This window comes from Apis cerana, linkage group LG15, assembly GCF_029169275.1.
Source record: "Apis cerana isolate GH-2021 linkage group LG15, AcerK_1.0, whole genome shotgun sequence".
Classification (NCBI taxonomy): domain Eukaryota; kingdom Metazoa; phylum Arthropoda; class Insecta; order Hymenoptera; family Apidae; genus Apis; species Apis cerana.
In genome coordinates this window covers 2,537,343-2,554,292 of record NC_083866.1, presented here as the reverse complement: position 1 = coordinate 2,554,292, position 16,950 = coordinate 2,537,343, and the positions used below count along the sequence as shown (strand labels likewise).

At 22.4% G+C, this 16,950-nt stretch overlaps 1 protein-coding gene across 8 annotated transcripts in view; it reads right to left on the bottom strand.

Annotated features, from left to right (window-relative positions):
• Positions 1–2,390: 2,390 nt before the first annotated feature.
• Positions 2,391–16,950, bottom strand: part of LOC108000772 (ras-related protein Rab-32) — a 49,525-nt gene continuing 34,965 nt past the window's right edge. For 4 of the 8 annotated variants that reach the window (XM_028668134.2, XM_062085440.1, XM_062085441.1 and 1 more), the window contains 4 exons: positions 13,521–14,086; positions 7,464–7,692; positions 6,537–6,862; positions 2,391–5,118 (listed from right to left, as the gene is read on the bottom strand). In XM_028668134.2, coding sequence (XP_028523935.1) covers positions 5,005–5,118; positions 6,537–6,862; positions 7,464–7,692; positions 13,521–13,580 — 729 coding nt within the window. In that variant the 5' untranslated portion in view covers positions 13,581–14,086 and the 3' untranslated portion in view covers positions 2,391–5,004. Of the gene's footprint in view, positions 5,119–6,536; positions 6,863–7,463; positions 7,693–9,089; positions 9,332–13,520; positions 14,087–16,950 lie in introns of those variants that run through there. The other 4 variants (XM_017061375.3, XM_028668136.2, XM_062085443.1 and 1 more) reach the window with 2 other exon arrangements.

The window sequence follows — 16,950 nt, the reverse complement described above, 5'->3', positions numbered from 1 at the left end:
TTGATTCATTGTAAAATGAGATTCTGTTTGAATATTTAATTATAATCGATAGAATTGAATTTTGTTTGTTATTTGTTGTGAAAAAAAGTTTCGATTTGTTTCTTAATTTTTAATTTATCGTGTAAAGAACTCAATTATTATTTATTTGGAATTTTTAACATATTGACTAATTGATTTTTCATCGATTTTAATGGTCTTGAAATATAAATTTATATATTATAAATTTTTTAACATTAGTTTGAGTAATTTTTTACATAAATGTGATCGATCTCAGTTTTTGAATTTATGCAAACAATTTTTTAATATCAAATTGTATCGTTAAATTTTTATACGTGTGCTTTCATAAACCATTTACCAATTACATTTATATATTAATTGTTTTATATATGTTACAAACATATGACTAATAATTAATATCTATAGCAAGTAAAATAATATTACTATATTTATTGTTAGTATTTATTAATAATAATTTCTTTTTAAATACGTGGAATAATAAAATGATGTTTCATCTGATATTATCATCTTTATCTATGTCATTTTTCTTCTTCGTGGCGAAGAAAATATTTTAAATAAATACTCAATATTTCAATTTCAAAAAGAATTTTAATATAATTTATATATTTGTATTGTAAATAGATATGTAAATATCATATAAAAATCAAATTTTTTTTTAATAAGAAGCATGTATTTTTTAATTGAAAAATTGAAAGATACAGCATTTTTGAAAATATAAAAATGTACTAAATCACTTATAGCAAAGAAATTATTATATTAGGAAATATTTTTTATAATGCAAATGTAATATTCTAATACTCTAATGATAATCAATATTTTTTTAAATATATTAAACTTAATAGTAAAATATTTGTCTTCCTATTATCTTCGTCACAAAATCCTCAATTATCCTAAAAAAAATTGTGATATTATTGAATATAAAAATAATAAGATAAGAAAATTATTAAAAATATGAAATTTTTTCAGTATTATAATAATTAAATATATTTTCTCACAAACAAATTAAATTTAAAAATAATTAAAAAAATTAAAAACAAACAAAAAAATGAAGGGAACTAAAACGAAATAATGCTTCACAACAAATAATTATGTTAAATCTCAATCACTTTATAAATGTATATATATATATATATATATAAAACATGCTTCTTATATAAATATAATCTCTATAATATGTATGAACAAAGTATTTTCAATTAAAAAAAAAAATAAAAACAAAAAGAAACGATAAAAAAACAATGCAGAGATGCATGATTTTTGTTTTTCTTGTTAAATACATATATTTTTATACATATATTAATTATAATTCGTATAAAAAACAGTATTTATTATATCGATACATTAGAAAATGAATGATTTTTCAGGCATAATAATCAAATTTTTAACGTGAAATATAATTTATTCATGGACAAATTAAAATTAAATTACGTATATTAGACTTATTATAACGAATGATAATCAATTATTTTATTAATTATCTTTTCAATTTGTTAACACTAGAAATACTAGTCAATCCATTTTGATTTACTAACGATATTAAAATGTTTTTTGTTATTTTAAATTATTTTTCAAAATCAATAATATTTACAATTAATATAGATAAAAGATATATTTAATTATTATAAATAATTATTATAAAGTAAAATTGAGAAGTTTATCGTTTTTTATTTAAGAAAAAATTAAAAATTGTTTACTCTTCATTTATGTAAAATTTAAATATACAAATTTAAATTATATATTTTCTATCTTATTGTAAAAAAATTTAATTTGGATTGATTGTCATATATTTATTTTTAAAATATTTTATTTTTCAAAACAAAAGAAAAGATAAAGTTTAAAAAATACAAATTTTAAGATAATAAATTTTTAATAATTGTGTTATCATTTTGGATTTTATTCTTGAAAATTAAAATTAATGATTTTATAATGTTTTTTGTAATGAAAATTCTTCAATTATCTAAAATTTAAAAAAGAAATTTTGATAAAATTAAAACTTTTCTGCTATTTATATTCTTACTTAACAAAAATTTAGTATTTCTAGTGTTAAAATAAATGACAATCATATCCATAAAGTTTAAAAAACAAAAAAAAAGAATATTTTTTTAACTATTGATTTCATAATTTTATTTACGAAATCAATAAGAATAATTCATTGATTCATGAAGAAGAATCGCTATGAAAGAATCATTATTAATTAATATTAATTATTATTAATTACGTGAAATAAGAATTCATTTTCGCTTTTTCATTTTTCTTATTAAAAAACAGTAATGTAACTTAAGAATTAAAATCGATATAAAAATGGCTGGAATTAGTTTATTTGTTATATTAGCATAATCTTTGTCGATTAAGGGGTAGAAATTAAGACTAGATTTCAATAAAATTTATCTTAATTTTATTTTCAAACGTTAATATTTTTTCTTTCATTCAATATAAATTTAATTTCTCATAAATTCAATTAAAAAATTTAATAAAAAAATCTGTGAATTAAATATATTATAAAAATATCATTATTTCTTGATTTTTTTTAATTTTTATAATTTCGTATTTCAATAGTTCTTTTTCCACCCCTCAAATTCTTTCAATGTTTTTCTAGTTCTTTTTTTTTTTTCTAAGCTAATGATAGCTTACTTTCATAATAGCCTTTTCTATTTTTCTTTCAGATGAAATTTTCACGTTCAATACTGTACAACAATAACGAAACATAGAATTCAATTTCTCGTAATGTTCTAATATCAAAGAATCGCGATATTCGAGCAGGAATGTATTCACAGGTTTTTTTAAAAATTACTATTCGATTGGACTATGGAATCGTATTGACTTCTAAAATTGTTAAGATTAGGAATGGGAATTCTTGAAATTTCAAATCTTCGAAATTCAAGAAATTTCGAGTTTTGTTTAATATTTTTATTTAATTTTTTACAAATTAAAAATATTATTATTAGTTTATTAAAAATTTTAATTATTGATTTATTAAGAATTTTAAAAATTACAATCGTTAAACTTTTAATTTTTCGATTTTTATCCGAGAAAAAGAAAAAATAAAATAATTGCATTCTGTAAATATATTCGAAAATAAAATAAACATAAAAATTAGATTTAGATCCATCTCTAATAAAAACGCATTTTTCAAATATAGAAATGTATTATATAATTGTATGTGGAAAATATAATAAAATTTTCTCTCATTTTCTGAATTTATATCACGTTCAGAAAAAATTCTTTTGTACATTTTCACTGAGCGAGTTTCTTAATTTATATTTTTTTATATTATTATATTATATATTATATTAATTTTATAATATAATTTCTCAATTCCATTTTCCATTGAATAGCGTTCTTTTATTAGTGATAGATATACTATATCGATTATTCATCGCAGCAATCTCGTATTAACAAAGGTAAGAGTCTTAGTAAGCAGTATTTGATTTCGATCAATATTTAACAATAAAATTGCCAATAAAAGTTTTCAGCTTTCGAGCTTTCATCGTCATTCGTTGCTTTACAATCTTCTTATCACTTTCATTTATTTTCAGGTGGAAGTCTAAATATAAAATTGTAAGCTAAGAATGCTGAGATCAATTTGTTCAAGAATTAAAATTATTTTATTTTTAAAATATAGAAGAAAAAAATGATTATTAAAAATAATATTAATATAACAAATTAAAAACATAAATGAATATAGAAGATATAAAAAGAATTTTAAATAAAATATATAAAAAAAAATGTTAAAATAGTTTAAAATTAAGAAATGGAAAATAAAAATGATTCTTTTTGAAATCTAAAATTTAATTTTATAATCCAAATATTTAATTTAGAGCACAAGAGAAATCCATTAAAAATTTTCAATTTACTTTTTTCAATTTTTCAAATAAAATTTTCTAGATATGTATTACACTTAATCTATAATTAAACTGAATAAAAATAATTATATTCTATTTAAATAATTTGAAATATTCATAATAAAAACAACACTATTAAATTACTATTAACAGAATTAATCATTTAACTAATCATATAATGAATCATATAATGAGTAAGAAAAATAATTATATGTACATTTTTAATATATGATAAAAATAAATAAGTTCAGAATGTAACAAAACGCATGATATAACCAAAAAAAAGTGATTCTATATATAAAAATATATTATAAATAAATAATAAAATTTTTTCACTTGAAGTTTTTTCTATTTTATATATAATATAATTTATATATAAATATTTGTAAAATATTTTTCTCTTTAATTTCATAATTATTTATTAAATTTTCAATTCGATTTTCGTGAAAATATTTGAAATGAAAAAAATGTTCTTACATTAATAATTATTTTTATGTAGTAGAATATCAATAACCAATTCGGATTTAACTAAATTCACATGTACATAAGTTTTCAAAATACATTTTCTTTCAAAAGAGATCTTTAATAAAAAATTATATTCTACATTTTCCACAAATTTTGGATATATAGAATCACACCTTTCCAGATTGAATCAAAATTACTGTAACACTCTGTACAATCATTCTTATTCAAATAAAATTTAAAATTAATAATTACAAACTCAACAATAACTCAAATATAACAAAATTCAAAATTAATAATTCAAACTGCTAAATATACTATTCCTCAGCATTCCAAGCTCCACTTCCACCAATGTTATTTATCCCGCAACAAATGCTTGTATATATGTACAAAGGTCAAGTGGAAGAACTACACACGATTTATCGTTAGTTTTCATCCAACGACGAAGAATCATCGACATCCCATGAAAAATGACCATGGTCGATGAAATACTCGCCATTAAGGTATGTTTCACGAATGGGACGTTGATTATATGATCGAAATGAAATCCAACGACAACGAGAACGGTTGACATGGAGCAATCGAAATGGTATTTTCGTGTCATGGCACCGATGGCTATACGGTGATGGCAGAACAACGATAACGGATCCGATGATCCTGCTATCGGTAAGTTACCGATTCGTCAGCAGGAACAAGATTTTTTTGAACTATTCGGCGATTGATTTAATGCGAAACGTTCACCGTCTGTCTGGTCCTGTGAACCGTTTCCTTTCATCAGTTGATCGTTTTGGAGGATCTGAAAACAGAAATAAATGGGTTTGTCAATAGGTTGAAATTAATTAAAGTGATTCCTAACCTATATCTCTCAAAGAATTGTTACTTTTATTAACAAATTTTATTTTTTATTTATTTTAGCATAATTTAACATTTTTCATAACAAATTTCAGAATTTCAGTTATAAGATATACAAAAATTGTCAATTATTTATTAAATTATAAGCAATGTAGGTTTGTGTTAAGTTATATCTTTCATACTATAATCTTGCTTTTAATGTACATTTTAATTTAAGTAAGGCTCAATTAACATTCTTGTGTACCAATTTTTCAGTTTGTATATTTTTAAAATCGATTCTCCTATAAATATATTAATATCCAACATTATGGATATAATTCATATTAATTAAATAAATTTGTTTTTTTTTCATTATATATATTATATTTAGAGAATTCAAATTTCTATTTTTTTATTATTATTATTTTATGTTGCGTTACGTACAAAAATGATTATATATTTCTATTTTTTATAAATTATGTAAATATTTACTTTCACGAAAATATAACAAAAACAAATTGAAATTTCCACGCTATCAATCTTTCTTCTACTATTAACTAACATTTTCAAAATTAATTAATAAGAAATCATTTTAAAAATCGTTTCGAAGAAAATCAATATGTCAGTGCATAAGAAAAATATTTTCATTTTCCAACGATGATTACTTTTGCAGTAACATTTACGCAATAATGATATTAATAATGAATCATATACTAATTTTATGAAAATAAATTTACCAGATCTTCTAATAAAATTAACTTAATATGCAACTATTTTCTGTCATATATCAAGAGAATACAAAATAAACTTATCGACACGCAGATGGTGTCATTGCACTGAATTAGTTTCCATCGGATAACAACAAATTAACTATGCATCGTAAGACGATCACTTTGACGCGAGAACACGTCATTGATAAATCCACGAATAACAGCGCGAATAATACATGAGAATTGTTAATCGCGAGGGCAATATTCCACAAATAACTTGCGCGTAGATCTTGGAGTTGCTATCTTTATTAATTGAATTTCGCAGTCGAAATAATGAAAACAATTCTAAAAAATATTGATTACTGTAGTACTTTATGTTTTAGATTTGAACTTTGTTTATTCGTTGTGTTATGATTTATCATGTTTCATTCATGGCGATGATGATAGAATAGGCTGTCTAATATTATAAATTCTTTTATAAAGAATTATTTGTGATTTATTCAATCTTAAGATTGAAAAATAAAGTTACATTTTAAGAAGAAACATTATAAAATGATTTTTCAAGAATCCTAAAGTAAAATAGACTTATCACATAATGTAAAGTATTAATTAATTTATAAGTCAAAAAATTGTATAAAGATATTCCTTTTTTATGTTTACAATTATTACTCACTTTGTTGACGAGAAATCGTGCAGCCTCTTCGATGTTAATGTTCTCCTTGGCCGAAGTTTCAAACCATCCGGCAAAGTTCTTCTCTTTACAATATTCGTCCATTTTCGCGGGCGAATTCACCAGGCCCTCTTTCTGCTGATCACATTTGTTCGCTAAAAGGACGCAGGGGATCGGTGAACCGTCAGGAAGTTGAACTTTCGAGTCTAAATCTTGTTTCCATTTCACCACCGCATCCAAAGTCGCGCTTCTCGTTACATCGAACACTATGAACGCGCCAACTGCTTCTTTGTAATATACTCTCGTCATGTTTCCGAATCTTTCTTGACCTGAACATTAATAAAAATAATTGATTTGATTGATATCCCAGTATAATTAATAGAAATGTAATCTTGATAAATTGAAAAAATTGAGCTTTTTATTTTATTCTAATTTTATAACTTAATTTTATAACTACAAAAGAAAATATTTCTGTAGAAATAATAAAAATATAATAATTATAATAAAAATTTAAGTAAGGATATTAAGAATTAGTTTTAGATCAAAAGTATATCTTTTAAAAATTATTCATTTTTATCTATCGATTTGATTTAAAACTAAATAATAAATATATTATTCTTATAATGTAACAAATTAAACGATAAATATAATAAATATTAATATATATAATTGATCAAAAGATAAAAATAGATTCTTAGTTAAAGCTACAAAAATAGTTTCCGATAATTTTGCTACGAATATCAATAATAATAATTTCATTTAAATTAAGAGATTTTATATTTTACAAAAAATTGTCTGCATTTGTATTTGAGATTTTCTTTTTATTTAAATTCTCGAATTCTACGAAATATGTTAGTGGTTGCAAAGTTTTGGTCACAAATGTGGATTATTTAATATCTGTGGGATAAAAATTAAGAAATTATGACAAACCTGCAATATCCCATAGCTGTAACCTTATGATAGTGTGCGGGTCCCAGTTCAATACTTTCAATGCGAAGTCGACGCCAATCGTCGCGCGATAATGTTGAGAAAAGAATTGATGGACGTATCTCTTGATGATGGATGTCTTTCCGGCGCCCAACTCGCCGATTACCAGAATTTTATACAAATGTTCTCGTTTCTCGCCTAATCCGGCATTAGGCGAATTATTCTGTGACGACTGCGCAAACAAAAATAAAATTTTTTTTATTATTAAAAAATTCTTTGAGAAATTTAAATATGATTTTTTAAATTTAAATATTTTCTTTTTTTCTATTTTTCTTTATTTAAATATGATTTTTTTTATCAATATTAAAAATATCAAATACATTTTTGGAAATATAAATTGGAAAGAAAATTTATTTATAAATTTTTTATTAATCATTGATAATATGATTTTTATTAAAATATATATTCATAATTAAAGATTCTTGAAAGATATATAGTGTTTATATATAATTTTGTAAATTATTTGTTAAATTAAAAATTTTGGAAATTTATGAATATGATGAAAAAAATATTTGAATATAATTTACGATCTTATAATACTCGTGGATATAATAATATTATAATTAATAATTAAAATTAAAATTCTTTGCCAATATTATGTTTCGTTTATTACGATATATTATATTAATTATTCAATAATTATTCATCATTACATAATTAATTAAATATAATTAATGATATTGTTTAGTTATTACCAAAAAAATTATTAGGGTCAAATTATAATAAACGACGGTTATCTTAAGTACTTTCATTGTTTTGTCTTAAGTCTGGTACTAAAATGAATATCACTTTTCTCTCTTTTATCTTTGTTATGCAACTACATTGTTCATTTGACACAATTATTATATATAATTAATAAAAAAATAACAAAATTAACATATTTTTAAGAATAACAATGATAAAGCTCGTCGATTTTTTTAAATAAATTATTTTTAAGTGATATTTAAATAAAATTTGTATTAAAATTTTAATTAGTTTAATTTTAATTTTTTAATTTGGATATTAATTTAAATTTGCATAACCGAATTTGAATTTGAATTTGAATTTTACGTAAATACAAAATAATAATTTTACAATTATTGGAATAAGATTTAAGATGGTTCCATATATTTTATAAGAATTTCATGCAACGATGTTGCATCTCTGAATTTACTACTACTTTTAGTTATCTTATCGTGCCACGAAGAAGAAAGGAAACAAAGATTAACGAGTAATGAACATTTCAACAGTGTAATAAGTAATAAATCACAATTAAAAATATTTTACACACTTAATAATATTTACTCGCATATTATTCATATATTTTATCATTAATATAATTCTTCTTAATAACCCTATATTAAATTTGACTTTTAATTTTACATAAACAATTTTACATAAACAAAGTAACAATTTTATAATTATTGGAATAAGATTTAAAAAGATTAATTTGCAATTTGTTTCAAATTAATCAAAATTTTCGTAGATTTATTTTAAATCTATTACCGGTTATAATATACAAATTTCTGAAAACTTTTATACAAAGGGAAAAATAAAAAAAGAAAGAAAGAATTGAATTAAATAACCAACCCTGCACCATTTCCAATTTTTTGGATTTATCCTCAAGTCGGAGAAATTTAAAGAACGCGGAAACTTTCGATTTCTTTGCTCGCCCACCATATTGTTTTTTAATGTGCACACTCGAATTATTCGTTCACAAATAGCAATAGTTTGTAGCCTGATCTGAAACTTGACCGATTGTTAGTGAACCGATCGACGAACAACACGTGAATGATTCACCGACGAGAATCGAGTGGAATGCAAATCGCCGTCTTGTGTCAAAGTGTGTATTGAACTATCATTGGTGTAGTGTTTACATATGCGTTGGAATTATTTAAGTACAGGATAATGTAGATATTTTTAATACATTCGATATCATTTGCTTAATTATATGAGAATAAAGTAGTGTAAATATTTATTGCATTCGATATCTTGTGATTAATTGTTTATTGTTTTTTTTTTAACGTTTTAATTAGGTTTCATGTTCGTTATCGTATGAATTATTATTGGATATTTCGCGACTGTTCATCTTTTTCAATTTATTGATTTAGAATTTGATTATTATATACTATATCATTAAACGTTTTTCTATTTCTTCACTTCTTCATTTATACATTTTTCTATCATTCCCTTATTTCTTCATCATTTCTTTATTATATTTATGTATAATTTCTTTTTAACTTTCTTTAAAATTTTTAATTATAATACAATTATAACTCATACAAAATTTTCTTTTTTAATATAGTTATCAATATAAATGAATGTTAAATTAATAAACAAATAAATGAATTATTATTTTAATACGTAAGTATTATATTATATGTAAGAGAAATAGAATTGTATTAAAATAAAATGACGATCAGAAATGTGATCCGTGTTACGTGTGGTTACACTCATGAGGATAATCCGCTATAGAAAATACCGCACGAAACCGTAACCATAAACTCGAAAGTAATAATAATAATCTGTTATAAAGGAAACCATAATGTTACCGCGTGTATAATGCTCTGTAATACTGTAACACTGTGCTATATTTAGTAACAAAACTTAGGTTTTGTTTAAAAATTTATGATTATTATTATAAAAAATATTTCAATGTTACATTAATTTTTTAATTCATAAATGTAATTACTTTAATTCGTGACTTTCTTTACAAATGTAAATTTATATTATGATTATTATATCTTTATATCTTATATTTATTTATATATAAATTAATTAAGAATTTACTAAGTGTAACTAAAGTTTGGTAAGTGTACACTAAATAATTAATTTTCTTGCATTTTTTTGTTAAAATGAAGAAATCAAAGACATTTTACTATTCTTATATTAAAAATATTCCATAACTAAATTTCATTATATTATACACAAATATTACGAATAAAAGGATAAATATTATATTATTCATGTATTTGTTCAGAATTGTGAATATTATCTTAAGATTAAATCAATATTTAAAAAGTACCTAATAAAATAAGATCTTTTCAATGCAATGGCACTACATTATTTTCGAAAATTCCATTTTTAGATAATATAAACATAATCTATTTATCTTTTAAAGAAGATATCTTTAAGCTTTAATATTTTAAATAAATAAAGATAATAAAGTAACTCTTCAGAATTTTCCATATTGTTACTTTGCTCACGTATAATTCTATTGAAATATTCTTTAAATTTTAAAAATTAAGACTTTTGTGATAAAATTTTACAAATATTTAGTATTTTTGTAATTGTAATTTTTTTTTTAATAATTTATTCAAATTTTAAATATTTTAAATATCAAATAATATAATGATATAATATATATTATTTAATTAGTAAAGATATGTTATAAATCTCAATAATGTGAATAAATAAGTACAAGAAAAATATAAATATTTTCAATTATTTCAAATATTGTTGATTCAATTTTCCTATTAATCTTGTACGACTACTTTAAAGCTTACAATTTATCAATGTGAATAATAGATAATAATAAAAATAAATATGAAAAATAGAATGAAATAATCATTTAAAAAGATTATCAAAGATAGAATTGATTTTCTTTATTATTTTTTTGCTATTTTGATGCCATTCACGAATTTTTTATTTATAATTCAAATTTTCCTCCATTCATTATTTTCAATTTATTTTATTTATTATTTTCTTGATATATTTGATTCAGAATTTTTTTTTGTTTTCAATTTTTAACCTAATTTAGAATTCTCTTCATTCCTAATATGATTTAAAATTCCCTATATTCGATCTCGAATTTAATTTATAATTTTTCATTCTAATTCCTAATCTTATCTAAAATTCTTATTCTCTTTTTAATTTAATTTAAACTTGCCTCTATTCTAATTCTTAATTTAACTTAAATTAATAAATTCTCTCTTCATTTTAAATTTAATTTAATTATTTATTTTTAATTATTTGTTATTTAATTTAGAATTTCTTTTGTTCTAATCATTCATCTAATTCATAAAATTCCCAATATTTTTTATATTATATATATTTATTATTACTATTCAAAATTCTTTATTTAAATTCTCTTTTCAATTTCAATAGTCAATACGACTAATAGCTAAATCTTTAAATTGAAATTCCATTCACTTTAATTTCTAATCTAATTTGGAATTATTCCAATTTCTAATTTGATTAAAAAATCTTTAAATTTAAATTTATAATTCTCTAATCTAACGTCTGTAACCCCTTAGCATTACTCATTCATACTAAATTTACAAAAGAAAGAAGAACACTTCTTGAATATAATAACCCTTCCCCCTTCTTTTCTTTCGAGTCTCTTTCGCCACATTTTCCTCTCGAGACGAAGCTGAGACGTGCTTCAATTAGGCTTCTCGGCGTACTAGGCCAAGATAGGGGGCGCTACTGTCAAGATAGAACACGGCAAACCATGTAACTCAAGAATATCGCATGAAAAATATTCAAAAGCGATGGGAGCAGATACAACATGTTGGAACCGCAAACCTGGACCGCAGAACGCGCTACGCGCTATGATATCTGCGTCATAACGTTACACAGGACATTTCTACGGACAAAGAGAGATAAAGAAACGTAGTGTTTTGAAATTGTGTCAGGTATCGATATCGAGAAAGGGAAATCTGATTATGCAAAGACAACTTTGAATCGAAAAAAAAAGCAGTCTCAAGTTTCTTGTCCTTTTTTATATTTGTATTTTTGTATTTGAAAAAAAGATTTTCTTTCTTTTTTTCCTGATGGTTGGTTAAGTTTATGAGAAAAATTGAAATGCTGATAATTCAATCTGTTTAAAGATAGAATATCATAATTCATTATAAAAAGAATCGATAATTGAAATCTAGAAAGGTAGTTATGAAATAATAATTTTCTCAATTTGATTTCAAATATTAATTTTAAATTTGTTATATTTTTTTATTCGTATTGTCTTATTTTTGAAAGATATTTGTTCATAAATAAAGATGTACATAGTACATCTTTTAATATATGTAATAATATTATATATATATGTATTAAATTTTGATTAACTTTTTTTATAAAAAATATTGCATTTGTATAACGAATACAATTACGTCTTTTTGACAGAATATATGTATTTTTATAAAAATGGTAATGAAAAATATAATAAAATGTAGGCAAGTGAAATTGAATATCTATAATAAGTAGTAGAACTCAAATTTTTTCAGACAAGTAGTAAAAGTCTTTATGTAAATTATAGATGTCTACAGATCAAACAAAATTTATATAATAATTATAAATAAATAATCAATTATAAAAAGCAAAGAAAATATAGAAAAATAAAATATAAATCTTTATGAATACAAATAAAATTTTTAATAAAATTATCAAGAAAAAAAAATAGAATAAAACAGTCCGAAATAGAGCAGAGAAAAGCTTAAAAAATAAGAAAATAAAATTAAAAGAAAAGCTAAAGACACCCAAAAACATTAAATACAATGAATCATCAAAAAAAAGAAAATAAAAACGGTCGAAATCTGACTTTTTTCGTAAAAATTCGTGAGCTCAAAACTTTCGAAACTCAAAACAGTTAATTTTTTCCTTCTATTTTTTCTCTAAAATATGAAGTACTTTATCAAAAAAATATTTTATCAAAATCTAAAATTTTAATAAATTCTGATTTTTAAAATTTTTCAAAATTCAAATTCATAGAGAGACAATAGTAACAATTTTTATCCACAGAGATAAAAACGAAGCAAAATTGAATCATTATCAGTTTTAAATAAAAAATAAATTCATCCATCGCTAAAATCACTCTCATTAATAACAAATTATGACAAATTGTACAAATTATTCTTCATCTAAGTTCCAAAAGTATCCAAAAATTTCAGGCTTCGCAAAAAGCGTTTTTTTTTAAATTTCAAAATACTTTTTGACATTTCGAATTTTCACATTCCTATTAAAAATATATTCCAACAGAGGAGAGCCAAAAGAAAGAAAAGTTAGGATGAGCAATTGGTTCCTCACCATGCTCTCCTGGTTGACTTTGCTCTTCTCCATCGTGTTGTCGGCCATCATAGGCCCCATGCTGGCCACGTAATTATCGTGTTGTCTCTCGTAACTCTCCGTGTAATCCTCCTCGATACCAGCCAGATAACCAATCCCTGTCTCCTCGTCGAACGTCCCCTCAAACGTGGAAAAGGTGTCGAACTTCTTCACGCTGATGTGCCTGGCCTTCTTCTTCGTCTTGCTCTGTTCCACACGGTTTTCCTCCTTTTTGGCCAATGTTTTTTTCTCGTCGTCAATGGTAATAGCGATCACCGTCTCGCCAGAATCCGAGTCCTGATTACTTTCGAACAAACGGCGTTGAAAAATTGCGCGTTTCTCTTCCAATAATGACAACTTCCGCCTGACTTCGCGGACCGAGGATCTAGATATACTGGACTCTGATTCGGATTTCGTGTTCAATTTGGGTTTCTTAGTCGGCTCGTTCGAAGTTGATCTCGAGGCCTTTTGCTCCGACCATTTTGAAATTGCGTACGGAAGCGTCGAGCTGCACCGCGCTTCCGGTCGAGGTGACTTCTGCTCGGAATCTGCGCATGCACCACACAACGATACCAGGTTCATTCGACGAATTCGGATGAGATTCAATGTTGAGTTGAAGTGGTAATAATGATGATATTTGATGTCTTTAATGTGTGATTTGGAGTTTGATAAGGATGTTAAGTCAGAATTCAATAATTCAGTTTAGTGTAAATGCAGATGGATGAGTTATAATGATGATGAACATTAAAATTAAGTTCATTTAATAAAACGTAATAGAAATATAAGTAAATAATTTTAAAAGATGATAAATATTAATAATAATATTAATAATAAAATTGTATTGAGTAAAAATGCAAATAGAGGATTTAAAATGATGATGCAAAAATTGGAATTGAATAATTGAGTTAAATTAAGAAAATTCAAGTAGATGGCGTGAAATTTTAAGCTAGAATTGAGTTAAATGAAATATAATGAAAATGCGAATAAAAGTGATTGAATTAAATGAGGTAATTTAAAGTAAGCAAGTTTAAATAAATAATAAAGAACAGATTGAAATTGAATAATTAAATTCTGTAATTTCTTAAATATTTTAATATCAAAGATAAATTTTATTAATAACTAAATTAATCAAATAAAGAGATAATTTAAAATAATTGAAATGAAAATGGACTTAAAAAGATAGACTTGAAAAGATTGTTATAACTGTATATTGTAGTATAACAATTGAATAAATTAAGTAAATTCTATTCATTGATTTATTTTAAAATTTTAAAATAAAATAAAAGTTGAAAAATAATTTCATTAATATAAAGAAAAAATAAAATTTTTAAATTTAATAATGTTATTATCTTAGAACAAAATTTGATTTGAATTATAAAATGCAATTAGAAATTGTGTATTCATTCTGTGAAAATTATGTGTCTGAATCAATTAAAAGGATATTTCATTAAATTTAAACATGTATTTATATTATATTGTAACTGATAGATAATTCATTTAATAATGCAGTTATTATCTAGGTGTTATTTAATTGAGTTAATTAAAATATCTATAAAACTAAAAATAATTAGATAACGAATCCTACTAAAGTTAAATCCTACTTGAAGTTGAGCAGCTAAATTAAAGCTTAATTATTTTTGACATGATTAGTGATTTATTGGATGAAACCATTGACAGAGGTGTTAATGATATTAAGTAAATGATATGATAAATTAAATAATTAAATAAGTAAAATTCCAAAAAAAAATATAATTTGTACTGTCTTTTTTAGACAGAACAACTAATAAATAGAAAATTTAATAGATAAATAATAAATTTTTATCTCTTGAATTTAAATTATTAATTGCATTTTTATGTATTCTAGAAAATATTAATATTATCGAAAATGATTTTGTTTACGATTAGTACTTGTCACAATCTGAAATGTTATATTATAGGGAAAAATATAATTCTAAGATATTAAAAATATTTGTTTATTGCATTATATTCTTTAGTTACACAGAAATTAATCATTACACAAATACTATAAAAAGTAATGGTTGTTATAATGTTGTTTAATATCATGTTCTGAATCCTCAATGAAATAAATTATTTCCTCATGTATTTTATTTATTTATTTACACAGAAAAATTATTTTTCAATACAAAAAAATAATACAAAAAAAAAATATCAAAATAAAATAATTTAATAAAATTTAATATGTTTTTCGTAATAGAATAATGCATTATAATTATCAATACAAATTACTTTGAATAAAAAAAAGTAAATTTCAATATAATAGTAATAAATTAATTAATGATATATATGTCTTTTAAATAAAAATTCATTCATTTGTTTTATTTATTTTTTTTTTTAACTTAAATAGTAAAATGACTAAAAATCAAATTTCAAAATATCAATTTTGTCTTTAAAATATTTGTTAATCTTAAATTAAAAACAATCGTTCAATGGAAAAGGTATAAAAATAAAAATTCAAAATACTCCAAAAGTTTTTAAATATTTCTTTAATCAAATATTAAAATAGATACTAGTAAAAGAAGTCAAGGCTTTCAAGAAAATATAGCTGATCTAATATTAATTCAACCACTAATCAATAGAATCAGTAAAATTAATCCAACCACCACAAACCAAAGAAACCTCAAGAACACACTAAAACAATACTTTTTATTATGTAAGTAAATTCTGTCATTCAGAAACTAACTTATTATAATTCAAATTCTCGTTCAATGTAATTAACAATTCCAGATTATAAATCAAACAGCAAGAAAAAATTCAAAATCATAATAATTAATAATTTTAAATCATCAGTTAGAACATAATTGAAAATTCCAAATCATCAATGAAATAGTCACTGATAATCAAAAATTATCAATCAAAATATAATTGAAGACTTTAAATCATCCAATTAAAAAATATCTAAATATATTAAATCATCAGTTATATACATAACAATTGAAGACTCCAAAACTCAAATAAAATCAATTCAAAATCATTAATCAAATAACAATTGATGATTCTAAATCATTAGATCAGAAGATAAGCGAAGACATCAAATTATACATATAACAATTGAAAACTCCAAATTATCAATCAAATCATCGGTTATAAGAACTGATCACTTCAGATTATTAAAACATAACTGAAGATTTCAAATTATTAATCAAATAACAACTGAAAATCGTCGTTAACTCAAAATCATCATTCAAATAACAACTAATAATTCAAAATCACTAAATAAAAGATAAATGAAGACACCAAATCATCAATACGCATAACAATTTAAGATCTCAAATTATCAATCAATATATATTTAAATTCCCAAATTATCAATTAATAACAATTGACAATTTAAAATCATCAATTAGAACATAATTGGAAATCAGTCAGCAAGCATTATCCCTATCCTATCACA